Source organism: Phocoena phocoena, chromosome 16, assembly GCF_963924675.1.
Source record: "Phocoena phocoena chromosome 16, mPhoPho1.1, whole genome shotgun sequence".
Taxonomy (NCBI): domain Eukaryota; kingdom Metazoa; phylum Chordata; class Mammalia; order Artiodactyla; family Phocoenidae; genus Phocoena; species Phocoena phocoena.
The window spans coordinates 45,656,625-45,677,536 of record NC_089234.1 but is presented as its reverse complement, the minus strand read 5'-3'; the positions used below and the strand labels follow the sequence as shown (position 1 = coordinate 45,677,536).

At 39.3% G+C, this 20,912-nt stretch overlaps 1 protein-coding gene across 1 annotated transcript in view; it reads left to right on the top strand.

Annotated features, from left to right (window-relative positions):
- The first annotated feature begins 212 nt into the window (after positions 1-212).
- ZFAND4 (zinc finger AN1-type containing 4) overlaps positions 213-20,912 on the top strand; it is a 62,774-nt gene continuing 42,074 nt past the window's right edge. Inside the window, exons 1-2 of the mRNA XM_065894469.1 lie at positions 213-346; positions 14,258-14,558. Coding sequence (XP_065750541.1) covers positions 14,297-14,558 — 262 coding nt within the window. The 5' untranslated portion in view covers positions 213-346; positions 14,258-14,296. The remainder of the gene's footprint in view (positions 347-14,257; positions 14,559-20,912) is intronic.

Below are 20,912 nucleotides of genomic sequence, written 5' to 3'. Positions count from 1 at the left end.
AGCCTGTGCGACTGGTCTCCAGCCCGCCCGCTTCGGCCGTAGTCAGCAGGCCACTGTTAGTAATAGAGGATTAACATCCGGGCCTCTCCTAACCAACAACCACCACCGAACGCAAAAGAAGCCCCGGCGCCCGAGCACCCGCAGGCGTCCGGCGGTCAGGTCCCGCCCCTGCCCCCGCTGATTGGAGGGCGACGCGAGCAACGGCGAGCGATTGGTACGCGGTGTCACAAAGGGGCGGGGGCGCGGCGACCACTGAGCGTTGCTCTTCGGTGCCTGCCGCGGCGTCGCTCGCGGGGCCGCACCTCCTTACGGGCCTGCGGGTGGGCGAGGGAGTGGACGAGAGCTGGTGAGGGCAGCGGGCCGGATGGGGAGGGCGCCCAGGGCCGCGGGCCGCTGAGCCGGGCCGCGCTGCCGTCGCTGGCCTCCTGGCCTCGCCCCCTCCGTCGCCGCCGCTGCCCCGATACCGGCGCGGCGGGCCGCCTTCGCGGAGGAGACAGCCTCCACTTTCCGTCCTTCCGCGAGCGCGACGCGGGGTGCCCCGCCCCGTCCGACAGGTGCTGCCCTCCGAGTCGCGGATTCTGACGCGGAGCCTAACCGCTGCCCTCCTGATCTGGCCCGTGCGTCTGGGTAGCCGGAGTTTATCCTGGAGGAGCACGGGCTGCGCAGGTGACTCCGTTCTTTTCAAGTGCCTAACACGGAAGGCTCGAGGAGGTGTTGGCTTCGAAGGATTTCACAGTCCCGCTAGGAAATTGATTTCAGAGTTTAGGGTACATGATGTGGTGGATATAATTCTGAAGCTTGTATTTAAAACTTAGGTATATTTCCAGGCTTTAGTAAAAACGGTTCATTAAGAGTCGGTGTTTTTAAGGACTGCATAACATGCTGGCTCCCTTTATGTCGGAGGAAGAGTTTAAAAGAAATGCTCTTATATGGCTGTTCTTTACAACAGAGTTTATCGATAAAGCTGATTCCGAGTTACTGAAATTAGTTATTCAGCACTGTTATCGCATTACCTGTCTTTAACTTCCCTTTCATCTTTGATGTTTGTGTTTTAAGAACTTTTTCAGAAGGGAGGAGAGAAATGTTTTGGAAATTGATTTAGAAACGTCTTTTGATGCCATTACTTTTTTTCCCATGATTTTTTTAACATCTTTATTGGAGTATAATTGCTTTACAAATGGTGTGTTAGTTTCTGCTTTATAACAAAGTGAATCAGCTATACATATACATATATCCCCATATCCCCTCCCTCTTGCGACTCCCTCCCACCCTCCCTGTCCCACCCCTCTAGGTGGTCACAAAGCACCGAGCTGATCTCCCTGTGCTATGCAGCTGCTTCCCACTAGCTATCTGTTTTACATTTGGTAGCGTATATATCCATGCCACTCTCTCACTTCGTCTCAGCTTCCCCTACCCCCTCTCCGTGTCCTCAAGTCCATTCTCTACGTCTGTGTCTTTATTCCTGTCCTGCCCCTAGGACCTTCAGAACCTTTTTAAAAAAAATTCCATATATATGTTTAGCATACGGTATTTGTTTTTCTTTCTGACTTACTTCACTCTGTATGACAGTCTCTAGGTCCATCCACCTCACTACAAATAACTCAATATTGTTTCTTTTTATGGCTGAGTAATATTCCATTGTATATATGTGCCACATCTTCTTTATCCATTCATCTGTTGATGGACACATAGGTTGCTTCCATGTCCTGGCTATTGTAAATAGAGCTGCAGTGAACATTGTGGTACATGACTTTTTGAATTATGATTTTCTCAGGGTATATGCCCAGTAGTGAGATTGCTGGGTTGTATGGTAGCTCTGTTTTTAGTTTTTTAAGTAACCTCCGTACTGTTCTCCATAGTGGCTGTATCAATTTACATTCCCACCAACAGTGCAAGAGGATTCCCTTTTCTCCACACCCTCTCCAACATTTATTGTTTGTAGATTTTTTGATGGTGGCCACTCTGACTGGTGTGAGGTGATACCTCATTGTAGTTTCTTTTTTTTTTTCTTTTTTTTGCGGTACGCGGGCCTCTCACGGTTGTGGCCTCTCCCGTTGCGGAGCACAGGCTCCAGACGCGCAGGCTCAGCGGCCATGGCTCACGGGCCCAGCCGCTCCGCGGCATGTGGGATCTTCCCCCACCAGGACACGAACCTGTGTCCCCTGCATCGGCAGGCGGACTCTCAACCACTGCGCCACCAGGGAAGCCCCTCATTGTAGTTTTGATTTGCATTTCTCTAATGATTAGTGATGTTGAGCATCCTTTCATGTGTTTGTTGGCTATCTGTATATCTTCTTTGGAGAAATGTCTACTTAGGTCTTCTGACCAGTTTTGGATTGGGTTGTTTTTATTTTGATATTGAGCTGCATGAGCTGCTTGTAAATTTTGGAGATTAATCCTTTGTTGCTTCATTTGCAAATATCTTCTTCCATTCTGAGGGTTGCCTTTTCGTCTTATTTATGGTTTCCTTTGCTGTGCAAAAGCTTTTAAGTTTCATTAGGTCCCATATGTTTATTTTTGTTTTTATTTCCATTCCTCTAGGAGGTGGGTCAAAAAGGATCTTGCTGTGATTTATGTCATAGAGTGTTCTGCCTATGTTTTCCTCTAAGAGTTTTATAGTGTCTAGTCTTACATTTAGGTCTTTAATCCATTTTGAGTTTATTTTTGTGTATGGTGTTCTTCAGTGATCTCTTGGTTATTTAACAGTGTATTGTTTAGCCTCCATGTGTTTGTATTTTTCAGTTTTTTTCCTGCAGTAGATATCTAGTCTTACAGCATTGTGGTCAGAAAAGATACTTGATACGATTTCAATTTTCTTAAATTTACCAAGGCTTGATTTGTGACCCAAGATATGATCTATCCTGGAGGATGTTCCGTGAGCACTTGAGAAGAAAGTGTATTCTGTTGTTTTTGGACGGAATGTCCTATAAGTATCAATTAAGTCCATCTTGTATAATGTATCATTTAAAGCTTGTGTTTCCTTATTTATTTTCATTTTGGTTGATCTGTCCAGTGGTGGAAGTGGGGTGTTAAAGTCCCCTACTATGATTGTGTTACTGTTGATTTCCCCTTTTATGGCAGTTAACATTTGCCTTATGTGTTGGGGTGCTCCTCATCTATGTTGGGTGCATAAATATTTACAATTGTTATATCTTCTTCTTGGATTGATCCCTTGATCATTATGCAGTGTCCTTCTTTGTCTCTTGTAATAGTCTTTATTTTAAAGTCTATTTTGTCTGATATGAGAATTGCTACTCCAGCTTTCTTTTGATTTCCATTTTCATGGAATATCTTTTTCCATCCCCTCACTTTCAGTCTGTATGTGTCCCTAGGTCTGAAGTGGGTCACTTGTAGACAGCATATATACAGGTCTTGTTTTTGTATCCATTCAGCCAGTCTGTGTCTTTTGGTGGGAGCATTTAATCCATTTACATTTAAGGTAGTTATCGATATGTATGTTTCTATTACCATTTTCTTAATTGTTTATGGTTTGTTTTTGTGGGTCTTTTCCTTCTCTTGTGTTTCCTGCCTAGAGAAGTTCCTTTAGCATTTGTTGTAAAGCTGGTTTGGTGGTGCTGAATTCTCTTAGCTTTTGCTTGTCTGTAAAGGTTTTAATTTCTCTGTCAAATCTGAATGAGATTCTTGCTGGGTAGAGTAATCTTGGTTGTAGGTTTTTCCCTTTCATCACTTTAAATATGTCCTGCCACTCCCTTCTGGCTTGCAGTTTCTGCTGAAAGATCAGCTGTTAACCTTATGGGGATTCCCTTGTATATTATTTGTTGTTTTTCCCTTGCTGCTTTTAATATTTTTTTTGTATTTAATTTTTGATAGTTTGATTAATATGTGTCTTAGTGTGTTTCTCCTTGGATTTATCCTGTATGGGACTCTCTGTGCTTCCTGGACTTGATTGACTATTCCTTTCCCGTATTAGGGAAGTTTTCAACTATAATCTCTTCAAATATTTTCTCAGTCCCTTTCTTTTTCTCTTCTTCTTCTGAAACCCCTATAATTTGAATGTTGTTGCATTTAATGTTGTCCCAGAGGTCTCTGAGACTGTTCTCAATTCTTTTCATTCTTTTGACTCCATTACTCTTAATAGCTAAGCATGTTTTTTAAATTATTGGTAAAAATTTTGACGTACTTTTTTCTCTGCCTTCTTCTTTCCTCTTCCTCTTCTATTTTTTAGCTGTCCTTGTATCATTTTTCATCCTGTTTTTGAGTCTCCATTGCCCCTCATTTACCAACATCATAGGGTTCCATAATCTGCTCAGTCAAGCATGCTCTAACACAACTTTCAGAAGGTGTCCATGGGGCTTCCTTGGTGGCTCAGTGGTTAAGAATCTGCCTGCCAATGCAGGGGACATGGGTCGAGCCCTGGTCCAGGAAGATCCCACATGCTGTGGGGCAACTAAGCCTGTGCGCGACAGCTACTGAGCCTGCACTCTAGAGCCCATGAGCCACAATTACTGAAGCCTGTGCACCTAGAGCCCGTGCTCTGCAACAAGAGAAGCCACCGCAATGAGAAGCCCGCGCACCACAACGAAGAGTAGCCCCAGCTTTCCGCAACTAGAGAAAAACCCGCACGCAGCAACGAAGACCAAGCACAGCCAAAAATAAATAAAATAAAATAAAATAATTTATTAAAAAAAAAAAGCCCAGGGCTGATTCAGACTTGCCATGGACCCCGCTCTTAGTACTGGCTAGGTCTTTGGCCTACTGGAGCTTCTGTTTGCCCCTCTGCTATCATCTAGTCCTCCAGTCTGGCTTAACTAGATTTCCTAGACTTACTTTGCTCTCTGTTACAGTGATTTCTACTGCTGAGGAGAAGTATAATTATTTCCTAGAGGCACACATTTCAGTTTTGAATTTGGTTACCAATCTTGCTTCTTTTTGGATTTTGGAAATTACTCCATTGATTAGGGCCCAAATTTGTGGTGGTGTTCCAGTGCAATTAGTGCTGTTCTAGGTTGCAAGTTTTCTTTTAGCCCATAATTACTCTGTACATTCTTGTTGCAGATGAAGGACTTCCAAATCTGTCTTTATGTTACCTTCTCCCACCATTTGTTTATTATATTTGGGGTATTGCTGGGAAGACTACTGTGGTGAAAAAAATGATCTTGATATCTTATGTCTCTAAATTCCTTGGACAGGCACTGGTCACCCATGTCTTTATTTCTGTAATATTCAGTTCGGCATTCCTGACCCCTGACCTCTGTTGCTAGATCTTTTACTATGTAGATAGGAGTGCTCTTGGCTTTGGGGGAACGGACACTGATAATTCTGTAGTACATTCTTATTTGATATAGGATGATAAGTATGTTCTTAAGAATCCACATATTATCCAAAATTATATTATAAAAACAGTCATTTCAGTGAGGTAGGAAAAGGGGTTAGGTTCCGTCATTATTCCTACAGACATGTCAGTGTATTAAGGATATAAGAGACACAGCCTGAGCAATACAGCCACTTATTTGGCTTTTACTTGAAAGTAGTGGTCTTTTACCACTGTCACCAGCATTATTATTATTTAATAGATCTTTATCGGAGTGTAATTGCTTCACAATACTATGTTAGTTTCTGCTGTACACCAAAGTGAATCAGCCATATGCATACATATGTCCCCACATCCCCTCCCTCTTGAGCCTCCCTCCCACCCTCCCTGGTCATTGCAAAGCAACGAGCTGATATCCCTGTGCTATGCTGCTGCTTCCCACTAGCTAACTATTTTACATTCGGTAGTGTATATATGTCGATGCTACTCTCACTTCGCCCCAGCTTCCCCCTCCCACCCCATGTCCTTAAGTCCGTTCTCTATTTCTACATCTTTATTTCTGCCCTGCAGCTAGGTTCATCAGTACCAATTTTTTTCTTTTTTTAGATTCCATATATATGCATTAGCATATGGTATTTGTTTTTCTCTCTCTGATTTACTTCACTCTATGACAGACTCTAAGTCCATCCACCTCACAACAAATAACTCAGTTTCACTTTTTTATGGCTGAATAATATTCCATTGTATATATGTGCCACATCTTCTTTATCCATTCATCTGTTGATGGACATTTAGGTTGGTTCCATGTCCTGGCTATTGTAAATAGTGCTGCAGTGAACATTGTGGTGCATGTCTCTTTTTTTTGCGGTACGCAGGCCTCTCACTGTTGTGGCCTCTCCCATTGTGGAGCACAGGCTCTGGACGTGCAGGCTCAGTGGCCATGGCTCACGGGCCTAGCTGCTCCACGGCACGTGGGATCTTCCCAGACCAGGGCACGAACCCGTGTCCCCTGCATCAGCAGGCGGACTCTCAACCACTGCGCCACCAGGGAAGCCCCATGTCTCTTTCTGAATTATGGTTTTCTCAGAGTATATGCCCAGTAGTGGGATTGCTGGGTCATATGGTAGTTCTATTTTTAGTTTTTTAAGGAAGTTCCATATTGTTTTCCATAGTGGTTGTATACAACCACTATGCGGGGTACACACCAACAGTGCGGGAGGGTTCCCTTTTCACCACACCCTTTCCAGCATTTATTGTTTCTAGATTTTTTGATGATGGCTATTCTGACCAGCATGAGGTCATTGTAGTTTTGATTTGCATTTCTCTAATAATTAGTGACATTGAGAATCTTTTCATGTGCCTCTTGGCCATCTGTATGTCTTCCTTGGTGAAATGTCTGTTTAGGTCTTCTGCCCATCTTTTAATTGGATTGTTTGTTATTTTGATATTGAGCTCCATGAGTTGTTTGTATATTTTGGAGATTAATCCTTTGTCTGTTGTTTCATTTGCAAATATTTTCTCTCATTCTGAGGGTTGTCTTTTTGTCTTGTTTATGGTTTCCTTTGCTGTGCAAAAGCTTTTAAGTTTAATTAAGTCCCATTTGTTTGTTTTTATTTCCGTTACTCTAGAAGGTGGGTCAAAAAAGATCTTGCTGTGGTTTTTGTCAAAGAGTATTTTTCCTATGTTTTCCTGTAAGAGTTTTATAGTTTCTGGTCTTACATTTAGGTCTCTAATCCATTTGGAGTTTATTTTTGTGTATAGTGTTAGGTGGTGTTCTAATTTCATTCTTTTACATGTAGCTGTCCAGTTTTCCCAGCACCACTTATTAAAGAGGCTGTCTTTTCTCCATTGTGTGTTCTTACCTCCTTTGTTGTGAATTTGGTGACCATATGTGAGTGTGTTTCTCTCTTGGCATTCTATCCTGTTCCATTGATCTGTATTTCTGTTTTTGTGCCAGTACCATACTGTCTTGATTACTGTAGCTTTGTAGTATAGTTTGAAGTCAGGGAGCCTGTTTCCTCCAACCTCATTTTCCTTTCTCAAGATTGCTTCGGCTATTCAGGGTCTTTTGTGTTTCTATACGAACTGTAAAATTTTTTGTTCAAATTCACCAGCAGTATTATTGGCATATTACTTTGTGTTATTGTATTTATTACTCATTATTTTGATAAAAAGTATAACAGCACTCAGAGCAGCTGTGCTGCCAGCAATAGCTTTTCTTCCTGTGGTGCCATATCTTCAGGAACATTAGCAGTCTGCACAATGCAATTCAGGTTCCTTATTTAATTAATTATATTCATTATGCTTAATTATATTAAATATACTCCCTAGTTAATTGATGAATTTTATATATTACTTTTATATATTGAGCTATGGTGAATTTTTATAACTCAGTATAATTAATATAATTAATATAATTAACTATATTGAGTTATAAAAATTCACTGTAGCAGAAATCTACATTTCTGTAGCAGAAATGCGTAAACATTGGTGGAGTTAGTTTGGAGTGAGTAATGATTCCTATGGGAAACCAACATTTCTCCAAACAAACTTTTATAGCATAACCAAACACTTCTTCATGTCTAAAGCAGGGATAATACCTTACCTATATTACAGGTTTGCTCTAAAACTCAGTTGAGAGGATGAATATTTATTTACTCTTTCATTGAACAAACCTTTAATGAGTACCAATATGTACAAAACACTGTGCTAGGTGATGGGGTGGTAAATCATATGCCCTTCCCTTAAGGAGCTTACAATTTAGTAGAATAAGAAAGTCATGTAAAAAATGAAATTGATTGTAATGGGTGCCATATATGATGGAGGTCAGGGTGTGAAGGGGAGGAACTGTAAACGGCTTTATGGAATAGTTTCTATTCGACTTGAGTCTTGAAAGATCACAGGTGCTTGTCAGGTAGCCAAGTGTGGGAATGGTGGTAAGTAGAGGAAAGCAGGAGCAACGATATAGAGACCAGTGTTTTCTGAAGCCGCAGTTACAAATGATTAGAGGATAGAAGTACCAGATATATTGCAGGATGGGATGAGGTATGTGTATAAATAAAATAGGGCTGGAAGGTGAGATGCATGATCTTAGGAGCCTTTCTAAGGAGTCTGAATTCTGCAGACAGTGGGAAGCCATCGTGGGGCCTTGAGCTAAGAAATAACATGATCAGTTCTACATTTTAAAAAGATAACTGTGCTTCACATCATATGTCATTAGGGAAATGCAAATTAAAACAATGAGATACTATTATATGTCTTATTAGAATGGTCAAAATCCAGAACACTGACAACATCAAATGCTGGTGAGGATGTGGAGCAGTAGGAGCTCTTATTCCTTGCTGGTGGGAACACAATATAGAACAGCCACTTTTGAAGACAGTTTGGCAGTTTCTTACAAAACTAAACATACCCTTACTGTAAGATCTAGCAGTTGTACTCATTGGTGTTTACCCCGGTAAGTTGAAAACTCAAACGTCTACACAAAAATGTGCACATGGATGTTTATAGTGGCTTTACTCATAAACTATTCTGTGTGATACTATAATGATGGGTACATTACTATACATTTGTGGAAATCAATAGAATTTGCAACACCAAGAATGAACCCTAATGTGAACTGTGGCCTTTGAGTGATAATGATGTGTCAATGTAGGTTCATCTGTTGTAACAAATATACCACTCTGGTGTAGGTTGTTGATGGTGGGAGAGGCTGTGCATGTGTGGGGGCAGGGAGTGTGTGGGAACTGTCTGTACTTCTGCCTAATATTGCAGCGAACCTAAAACTGCTCTAAACAATAGTTTATTCAAAAGGAAAAAAAATACAGGCTTTAGGCTAACTTAGATTCATTTCCCTCATTTAGTCTGAATTGATGGTTTCACCACAGTGCATTCTAAAGTCAAATATTAAAAAATTTTAGAACTTTGAGTGACCTTTCCCCCATTATATATAGATAATTAAGAGTAAAGTAATTTCTGAACTATGTGATGTGGTACCCTAATCCAGTTTTTATTAAACTTTCTTTTTTTAAAAAAGATAACTGTTGACATCCTAGAGAATGGATCAGAAGAGTGAAGGGCAGGTGTCAAGGATTATAGCTAGGCTATCAAAGTTGCTCAGTTAAGAGCTAATGAAGACCTGAACTAAGTCCTAATCAGTGTGTCTGGAGAAGGTCACAGATTATAGAAATGTTAAGTTGTACTGTTAGGATTAGATACCTTGAGGCTAGCAGAAAAATCTAAAATGATTCCTAGCTTTCTGGCTTAAGTGATTAGGTTAATGGTGGTACCCTTTACCAAGATGGAGACTGTAGGACAAGAAGGAGGTTTGTAGGAAAGATGATTAGTTTTGGAGGTGTTGGATTTCAGGTGTCTGTCTTGTATCCAGATTTTACTTGATTTTTATTTATTTTAAATATTTATTATTTATTTATTTTATTTCTGGCTGCATCAGGTCTTAGTTGTGGCGCTTGGGATCTTCGTTGAGGCATGTGGGATCTTTTGTTGTGGTGCACGGGCTTCTCCCTAGTTGTGGCATGCGGGTTTTCTCCTCTCCAGTTGTGGCGTGCAGGCTCCAGGGTACATAGGCTCTGTAGTTTGCAGCACGTGGGCTGTAGTTGAGGTGCGTGAGCTCAGTAGTTGTGGTGTGCGGGCTTAGTTGCCCCATGGCATGTGGGATCTTAGTTCCCTGACCAGGGATCAAACCCACGTCCCATGCTTTGTAAGGCAGATTCTTTACCACTGGACCACCAGGCAAGTACCTATTTTTATTTTTTTTTAATGTTTATTTATTTATTTATGTGGCTGCATCAGGTCTTGGTTGTGGCACGTGAGCTCTTTGTTGTGGCTTATAGGCTTTTCTCTAGTTGTGGCGTGTGGGTTCCCGAGTGTGCGGGCTCAGTAGTTGCGGCACATGGGCTTTCTAGTTGTGGCACGCGGGCTCTAGAGCATGTGGGCTTAGTTGCCCCGTGGTATGTGGGATCTTAGTTCCCTGACCAGGGATTAAACCGGTGTCCCCTGCATTGGAAGGCGGATTCTTTTTTTTTTAAATAAATAAATTTATTTATTTATTTTTGGCTGCGTTGGGTCTTCGTTGCTGTGCACAGGCTTTCTCTAGTTGTGGCGAGTGGGGGCTACTCATTGTTGCGGTGCACCGGCTTCTCACTCTGGTGGCTTCTCTTGCTGTGGAGCACGGGCTCTAGGCGTGTGGACTTCAGTAGTTGTGGCATGCGGGCTCAGTAGTTGTGGCTCATGGGCTCTAGAGCGCAGGCTCAGTAGTTGTGGCGCACGGGCTTAGTTGCTCTGCGGCATGTAGGATCTTCCTGGACCAGGGCTTGAACCCGTGTCCCCTCTATTGGCAGGTGGATTCTTAACCACTATGCCACCAGGGAAGTCCCCTGGAAGGTGGATTCTTAACCACTGGACCACCAGGGAAGTCCCTAGTATCCAGATTTTAGATACCTGTGAAAATCATGTCTATAGAATGGAGATGTAGGTTATTAATCAAACCACAAGTTTAAAAAAAAAAACTTCTCCTTAATCACATTGTTATGAAAATTGCAGTGACTTCAGTGATATATCCTTTGGCAAAAAAAAGTAAAAAATTTATCACCCATTTTTCTTCTTCATTCCTGCACTGCCCTAGTGTTCACATTCTGTTCACCTAGTCTTACAGATATTCTTACCCCACTCTGAGGCTTTACCCATTCTGAAATACATTCAAGAGTCTACCTACCTTTAGGGAATACTTCTCAACTTATTTTATGAGGGCAGTATTACCTTGATATCAAACCAGACAAAGACATAGAAATAAAACTAGATCAATAACTTGTATGGATATAGACACAAAAATCTTCAAAAAATACTAACAAACTAAATCTAGTAACATATATAAATGATTACAGACCATATACAAATGGATTTATCCCAGTGATTCAAGGTTGGTTCAATATATCAAAAAGCAGTCAATGTAATACACCATATTAATAGACTATGAGACAAAAACCACATGATCATCTGAGACACTACAGAAAAGTATTTGACAAAATCTAACACTGTGATTTAAAAAAGACAACTGACACCTAAACAAAGTAGGAATGGAAGGGAACGTTCTCCATCTGATAAAGATTACCTATGAAAACCCCACAGCTAAAATCATAACTCGTGGTGAGAGGCTGAATGATTTTCCCTACAACAGGAAAAAGACAAGAATGTTTGCTCTTACCACTTCTATTCAACCTGTATTGGAGATTCCAGGCAGGGCAATTAGGTAAGAAAAGGAAATAAAGATCATCTAGATGGGAAAGGAAGAAGTTAAAATTTCTGTTTGTAGTTGACATTATCTTGTATGTAGAAAATCCTAAGGAATCCACTTAGAAAAATACTAGAACTACTGAGTTCAGCAAGGTTGCAGTGAACAAGACCAATATATTAAAATCAATTGTATTTTTATACACTAGCAATGAGCAGTCTGACAATGGAACTAAGAACAATTTCATTGATAGTGACATCAAAAAGAACAAAATTCTTAGAAACACGTTTTTAAAATACAAAACGTATAATCTGAAAACTATAAAACATTGTTGAAAACAATTAAAGAAGTTATAAATAAACTGAAAGATATTGCATGTTGATGGATTATAAGACTTAATATTGTCAAGATGGTAATACTATCCAAATTAATCTGTAGACTGAACACACTCCTTATCAAAATCCCAACTGGTGTTTCTGCAAAATACACAAGCTGATCCTATAATTCCTATGGAAATTCAGATGACCCAGAATAGCCAACAATCTTGAAAGAGAAGAACAAGTTAGAAGACTCACACTTCCTGATCTCAAAACTTACTACAAAGCTACAAAGACAGTATGCTACTGGCATAAGGATAGACATATAGATCAATGGAACAGAATTGAGGTTATGGTCAGCTGGTTTTCAACAAGGGTGCCAAGACAATTCAATGAATTTAGAATAGTCTTTCTAACAAATGGTGAGACAACTGGTTATTTGTCTGCAAAAGAATAGATCTGTACCCCTATTGTACAACAACCACAAAAATAAATTCAAAATGGACTATAGACCTAAATGTAAGGGCTACACTATACAATTCTTAGAAAAATATGTACTGGTCAATTGTTATTACCTTGCATTAGGCAAAGCTTTTAAAATATGACACCCAAAGTATAAGCAACAGAAGAAACATAGTCAAATTGGGCTTCATTAAAATTAAAAACTTTTGTGCTTCAAAGGAAACTATCAAGAAAGTTAAAAGACAACCCATGAAATTGGAGAAAATATTTGTGAATCATATATCCGTTAAACAGCTTGTATCTGGAAAGTGTTAGACATAAATAACTCAATGGACAGGATCTGAATGGACTTTCTGAATAGACATTTCTGTAAAGAATATGTGCAAATGGGTACTAAGCACGTAAAAAGATTCTTAACATCATTAGTCATTAAGGCAAATCACAACCACAGTGAGACACTACTTCATACACACTAGGATGGCTTTAATCAAAAGACAATAAAATGTATTGGCAAGGATGTGAAGAAATCCAAACCCTTGTTCATTGTTGGTGGGAATGTAAAATGGTTTAGACCACTTTTGAAAACAGTTTGGTAGTCCTACAAATTGCTAAACACAGGGTTACCACACAACCCATCAGTTCCACTTCTAGATATATATGGAAGAGAAAGGAAAAAACATGTCTATCACAGACTTGTAATTGAGTGTTCTCATAGCATTATTCATAATAGGCAAAAATTGGAAACAACCCAGAATGCCCATCAACTGATGGCTGGATAAGTAACATGTGGTACATCCTTATAATGGACTATTATTCAGAAATAAAAAAGAATGAAATACTGATACATCTTAGAACATGGATGAACTTTGAAAACATTATGCTAAGTGAAAGAAGCCAGTCACAAAAGTTTACATATTGTATGATTCTATTTATGTGAAATGTCCAGAATAGGCAAAATTTTAAAAACAAAGTAGATTAGTGATTGCCTAGGGCTGAGAGAGACAGAATTTAGGAGTGTGTCTAAAGAATAAGAGGTTCCTTTTAGGGTTGATGAGAATGTTCTAAAAATGATTATGGTGATGGTTGTACAATTTTGTAACCATACTAAAGCCCAGTAAACTTTAGGCTTTAAATGGGTGAATTTTATGGTATATAAATTATATCGCCATAAAGGTACTGAAAAGATTTACCTACTTCTCCAGAAAGAATATGTATCATTTGTCCTTTTAGTTTAAGTTCAAGCCCCCTCCACCTTTTCAAAGTTTTCACTGATTAATAGCAATTTATCAATTTGATTATTCCTATTCTCCTAATTATACACTTATAATTTATTTTAGTATTCTGTTGGTTGTGTTTGCCTCTCATATTCATTAGCCATTGTATGTTTGTGTGTAGAGATTATGTCTAATGTCTGTTACCAGTATTAACCTCATCTCAGTGCTATACTGGTGGATAACCTCTGGAAACCCAAATGCTTATTGATTATTTAGTAAATCCTACTTTTAAGATGGTTACTATTCCTTTTATTCAGTGTGATTCAGATGTACAATGGCTATAACATTATACTTTGTATGGGTTATAAAATGTAACTTATGTGTTTTAGGAAAGGATGTGCATAACTTATTCAAAGTCTTGCAAATATATACCTACATGTGGAGTTCATTGGTTTAAATATCATTAACGACAAAACATATTTGTTGAGCATGTAGTGTAAGTAACTGCTGAGCTCTAGTAAGATAAAGTGTAGCAAATATACCTGTTCTTAATAACCTTACACTCTAATTGGGAGAGTGAGTTCAAAGACAATTGTGTAAAGCTCAGGATTAGGCCTAGTAAGCACTAAAATGAATTCCGGGCTCTCTGGAAGGCTGATATGGGCCAGAGTTGAGAAAATCTTTGTGGAGGAATGAGACTTTCACATAGGCTTGTTAAAAAAACATTATTCTTGTTTTTCAGGTACAAAACTCAAAACATGAACAACGATATACGTTACCAATGTTCAAAGCTGATTTGGTTAGAACTGGAATACAGTTGCCTACAACATATTCCAGAGGAATTAGAAAAGTCAAAGTAATGGATAACAGAAAAGATCCTCCTTTCTTCAATGAAGATAACGTGGGACCATTTTACTACAGACTTCCTTTCTATGATACCATGGAGCTCTTCATTGAAACACTGACTGGAACATGTTTTGAGCTGAGAGTTTCACGCTTTGAAGCTGTTATTTCTGTGAAAGCAAAAATTCGAAGATTGGAAGGTACTAGTCTTCCTTGTTTTGTAGGATATGAGGATTAAATTTGTTCAAGAGTGTATAATAACTTTTTAGCTTTTGTTATGGAGAAATGTCAAACATACATGGAATTAGAAAGAAATGGAGAATGAATCCTTATATACGCCCTACTCAGCTTCAACAGTTATCAATTCATGAACTGTCTTTTTTCCATTCCTGCATTTCCCCCACTCTGTTCCCTTTCTACCAGATTCTTTTGAATCAAAGCAAATCCCTGGCATTATGTTAATGGTGTGAAATAATATTTTAAAATAGTTTTTCAACAGGTTATGATGATGTGAAGATTCTGCAATAACTACCTTACAGTGATAATTGAATTCCCTTTTATTGACCCTGTTTACTTTTTTAGAGTGCTTTGTGAATTCTTTTTTTTTTTTGCGGTAAGCGGGCCTCTCACTGTTATGGCCTCTCCCGTTGTGGAGCACAGGCTCTGGACGCGCAGGCTCAGCGGCTACGACTCACGGGCCCAGCCACTCCGTGGCATGCGGGATCTTCCCGGACTGGGGCACGAACTAGTGTCCCCTGCAACGACAGGCGGACTCCCAACCACTGCGCCACCAGGGAAGCCCTACTTTTCCTTTTTCAATGTGGAGATTTTCTGGGAAGAGTTTTTGGTTTACATTTACATAGATTTGAAGTTTCCTCAGTATAGCAGGGATACTGAATATTGTATAATGTCTCTTTTGTGGTTAGCGTATTTGTGAAAAGTGTTATAAATTACTTTGTGTTAAAATTAGTCTTTTTCTTTGTACTTGGCAGATTTCTGAAATAAGTGGTATTTGCCATTTATAGTTGTTAAAATCCAGTAAAGACTAGAAAATTTTCCATATAACACTAAATGGATCTTTGCTTTTTGAGCCAGCTGGAACTTGCTTGTAATAAAGGTAGAAACTAGCATGCCCTCTAGCTCAGTTTAAGTTCAGAATTATAGAAGGATGAGAAGGATTGGAATTTTTTATCTTTGTAAAGTCAAGGATCCTGGTATCTGAGTTTCTGAAATTTGGTATTCCTCTAGTAACTAAGTTCTATTGAAGTTAGTGACCAGCTGAGTCCAATGACCACATCAGTACACCCATTAATGGCACATGAAGCTTTTCTGTCCCCAAATGATTTGGTGAAATACAGAGTCAGAATAGTTTATTTTGACTTTTCCTGCTCTTTTATTTATATGATGGTGTAATGATATCTTTTTAGGAGTGGTAAGATTTAAAAAAAAAACCCTCTTGTGTTCTAAGTAATCTCTGCATTTTTTCCTGCTTTCAGGCATTTTGAATAATCTCCGTGCAGCAGAAGCACTCTAGAGGGCATCCTGTTTAGTTCTCTTAATGGCAGAAGAGTAGATTTGGGCTTAGGAAAGATTAGGGGCTAATCCCAGGGAAATATTTACTGACAGAGTTGGACCAGAGCCAAGATCTAGGCTACTTGTCCCCTGTAGGAGGAGACATAGGGTAAGAGCAATGACTTTGTAGTTATTAGACAGTTGAAACCTAGTTTAGACATTTATAAAATGAATATACTTATTGGGAGATTAAATGAGGTAATATGTAGAATCTCTACAGTCTTTGTCTGCTTGGGCTGTCACAATAAAATAGCATAGACTGGGAGGCTTAAACAACAGAAATTTATTTTCTCACAGTTCCAGAGCCTGAAACTCTGAGATCAGGCTACCAGCATGATCAGATTCTGGTGAGGCTTTCTTCCTGACTTGTAGACAGGTTTGTTTTCACTGTGTCCTCACATGGGCATCTCTTCTTATAAGGGCTTGGATCCAACCATAAGGGCCTTACCCTCATGACCTCACCTAAACCTAATTATCTCCCAAAGGCCCCATCTCCGAATACCATCACTTTGAGGGTTAGGACTTCAAGATATAAACTTTGGGGGGATACAGTTCAGTCCATAGCACTTACCACTAGTGGTCAATAGATCTTAATTCCTGTTCCCAATCCCCATCCTTCTAGCCCTCACCCCTTCTTTCCCTCCTATTCTCTAAACTTTTGTAACTTCTTGCAGCCCGTGGGCAGGGATAGTCACTCTGCTCTTCAGGAGGCTTTAAGAGGGCATCCTTCATGTAAAATTAATTTTAATCCTTTTCTAGGTGATATTTCTATTCCTACCCAGGATGACATTTGAGGATAACATGGTGGGTAAGACTCTCCAAGATAAAAGGATATGGAGTAGGTAGCATAGGAAGGCAGAGGTGACACTGTTCAGTTTAATCCTTCAGGGAAATGGTCGCCCCGCCAGACTGCTTTTCCTTTTGGGCAACTTTTGGGAAGCTGGGAACTAGAGCATAGTGGGAGATAGGAGGGTAGATGGAGGGGACTGCAGAGAAAGGGTTGAAGGAGTGTGCTGGATTAGGAATGATGAGGCTGTAGTACCTACAAGGGGACTTTAAATGGGTCTTGAAGGGACAGGAGCAACTGAAGCCAGACTGCCTGGTTTCAGATTACGAACTGAGTAAATTACTTAACCTCTCTTTACCTCAGTTGTGCTAATTTAAAATGGGACTAATAATAGTACCTAGTTCCGAGTTGTCCTCAGGATTAAATGAATTCAATGAAAAGCATTTAGCAGAGCATCTGTGCTCTTTATGAGGGGAAAATGGTTAGTCTGTGGAGACAGTGCAATATGTACCAAAGGATATAAGAGCTATGCCCTTGGGAGGAGATGTAATTTAGTTCTCTTGAGTTTCCAGAGAAGGAAAATTCTTTGGATCTTATCATTACCTAAAGTAGTGTTCTGCAAAGAAGAGTACATGGTACTCAGAGGATAGGGATTTGGAAAGAAAAAATGTGCCAAGAAATGTAAGGGATTATTGTCAGCTGGTTTTTTATTGCCGTGGGCAGCGGATTCCCTGGACTTACCATCAAATCATTGGCATTACTGCTCCCTAATAAAGACTTCTCTTCCGTACATGGGATAGGATTGTTTCCCTGGCCAACTTTATGAGTTGGTGGGACCATGTTAATAGTTCTGGCCAGTGAGCTATGAATGGAAGTATCCATCAGCCTGGGTCCCTGAGTGACTATAGTGAGCAGAGCCCTCCTGACATGCATTAGACATGTAACTTGAGCAAAAAATAAATCTTTGTCTTAAGCCATTGATGTTTTGGGGATGGTTTGGGGTAAGTTCAATATAACCTACTTTATTTTGCCTGATACAGTATCAACTAGGGATCCATTTTTTTCACTTTATAAATAATTGGCTATATAAATACCACTTATTGAATTAGTCTAGTCTTTTCTCACTAAAGTAATTTCATACCTGTCATGTTTTACATTTTTATATGCACACAACTCTTAATCACCTGATGTGTCCCCCCGTGCCAAAATTATACTGTCTTACTTATTGTAATACAATTTATAAGTTTTGATAGCTGATTGTATCCATACATATTAAGGATTATGTCGTCTCGGAGAACAGACCCCTTTATCACTAGGTAATGCCCCTCTTTATCTGGATATTTTTCCTTGCCCTGTAGCCTGTTCTGTCTGCAATTAATATAGCTACTCTAGCGTTTTTTTTTTTGATTAGCATTACCATAATATATCGTTTTCCATCCCTTTACTTCTTTTTCCCTCAGTTTTATTGAGGTATAATTGACAAATAAAATTGTATCCATCCCTGTACTTTTTTTTATATCCAGCTATATTACTATTTATTTATTTTATTTTATTTTTTAACATCTTTATTGCAGTATAATTGCTTCACAATGGTGTGTTAGTTTCTGCTCTATAACAAAGTGAATCAGCTATACATATACATATATCCCCATATCTCGTCCCTCTTGCATCTCCCTCCCTCCCACCCTCCCTATCCCACCCCTCTAGGTGGTCACAAAGCACCGAGCTGATCTCCCTGTGCTATGCGGCTGCTTCCCACTAGCTATTGGTTTTACATTTGGTATTATATATATATCCGATGTGGCACATATATACAATGGAATATTACTCAGCCATAAAAAGAAATGAAATTGAGTTATTTGTAGTGAGGTGGATGGACCTAGAGTCTGTCATACAGAGTGAAGTAAGTCAGAAAGAGAAAAGCAAATACCGTATGCTAACACATATATATGGAATCCAAAAAAAAAAAAATGGTCATGAAGAACCTAGCGACAGGACAGGAATAAAGACGCAGACCTACTAGAGAATAGACTTGAGGACATGGGGAGGGGGAAGGGTAAGCTGGGACAAAGTGAGAGAGTGGCATGGACATATATACATCCCTCTACTTTTAATCTATATATATCTTTATATTTAAAGTGGATTTCTTATAGACAACATATAGTTGGGTCTTGTTTTTTGATCCCCTCTGACAATCTGTCTTTTAATTGGTTTATTGAGGCAATTGATGTTTAAAATGGTTACTGATATAGTTGAATTAATAACTACCATATCTGTTTCTGTTTTCTACTCATTGCCCTTATTCTTTGTTCCTTCTTTAATGCTCTTTCTTTCTTTATGTAGATCTATATCATTTTCCTTTTCTCTGAAGAACTTCATTTCCTGCAAGGCAGTTGTACTAGCAACAAATTATCTCAAATTTTGTTTATCTGAGAAACTCTATTTCTCCTTCACTTTTGAAGGATAATTTCATAGGGTACAGAATTCTAGGTTGGTGGTCTTTTTCTTTCAACATTTTAAATATTTTACTCCACTCTCTTCTTGATTATAGGATTTTGGATAAGAAGGTTCCTGTAATTATTATCCATATGGTTTTTCCTCTGTCTTCTTTGAAGACTTTGTCTTTGCTTTTCTGCAGTTTGATATAACATGCCTAGGTGTAGATTTAAAAATTTTTATCCTATTTATCCATCACAATCCTTCTGATGTGCAGCTATCCTATTTGGTGTTCTTTGAGCTTCATAATCTGTGCTTTGGTGTATCTCATTAATTTTGGAAAATTCTGGGTCATTATTACTTAAACTATTTCTTCTGTTTCAATTTTCTCTTTCTTCTAGTATTCCAGTTACACGTTTTGAAAAATTTCAATAGTTCTTTGATGTTCCTTTTTTAAAAAATTCTTTTTTCTCTTTACATTTTGATTTGAGAAGTTCCTGTTGACATTTCTTTCAGTTCACTGATTCTTTCCTTGCCTTACCCAGTCTGCTGATGAGTGAGCCTGTCAAAGGCATATCTTTCTCCATCCCTTTACTTCTTTTTTCCCCAGCTTTATTGAGCTTCCTTTTGCTTATATGTAATACACATGCATTTGAGATTTATTCATATTGTTCCATATATCAATAGTTCATTCTGTTTATGGTTGAGTAGTTTTCCATTGTATGGATATACTACACTTACTCATTCCCAAGTTGAGGACACTTCAGTTTTTGGTGATTTTGAATAACCCATTTTAACTTTCATGTACAGTTTTGGTTGTTTTTCTTTTTGTGGTACGCGGGCCTCTGACTGTTGTGGCCTCTCCCGTTGAGGAGCACAGGCTCCGGACGCTCAGGCTCAGCGGCCATGGCTCACGGGCCCAGCTGCTCCGCGGCATGTGGGATCTTCCCGGACCGGGGCACGAACCCATGTCCCCTGCATTGGCAGGCAGACTCTCAACCACTGTACCACCAGGGAAGCCCTGAGATTGGGTTTTTTTGGTGCATTCTATAGGGTTTTCCATGTTCTTAGATCATGTCATCTGTGAATATAGTTTTACTTCTTCCTTTCCAATCTCAATACTTTTTATTTTTGTTTCTTGCCTAATTGTCCTGACTAGAACCGTCAGTAAAATGTTAAATAGAAATGGTGAAAGTGAACATCCGTGTCTTATTTCTGATCTTAGGGGGACGGCTTTCATCCTTTTACGGTTAGATATGGTGGTTACTGATTGTTGTTTTATAGAGACTGTATACCAGCTTGAGGAAATTTCCTTCAATTCCTATTTGTTCAATGTTTTCTCATGAAATAATTGGATTTTGTCACATGCACTTTCTGTATCTATTGAGATGGTCATGTGGTTTTTGTGCACTCCTGGGATGAATCCCACCTGGTCGTGGTACATAATCCTTCTGATGTGCAGCTAGATTCTGTTTGCTAGTATTTTGTTGAGGATATTTGCAACTATATTCACAAGGGATATTAGTCTATAGTTTTATTTTCTTGTAATATCTTTGGTGTTTACTAGTAACCCAGTAATACTGCCCTGACAGAAGGAGTTGGTAAGTTTTCTGTCCTCTTTTACTTTTTGTAAGAGTTTGTGAAAGATTATGTTAGTCCTTTAAATCAGGGGTCCCCATCCCATGGGCTACAGACTGATACCAGTCCGCAGCCTGTTAGGAACCAGGCCGCACAGCAAGAGGTGAGCAGCAGGTGAGTG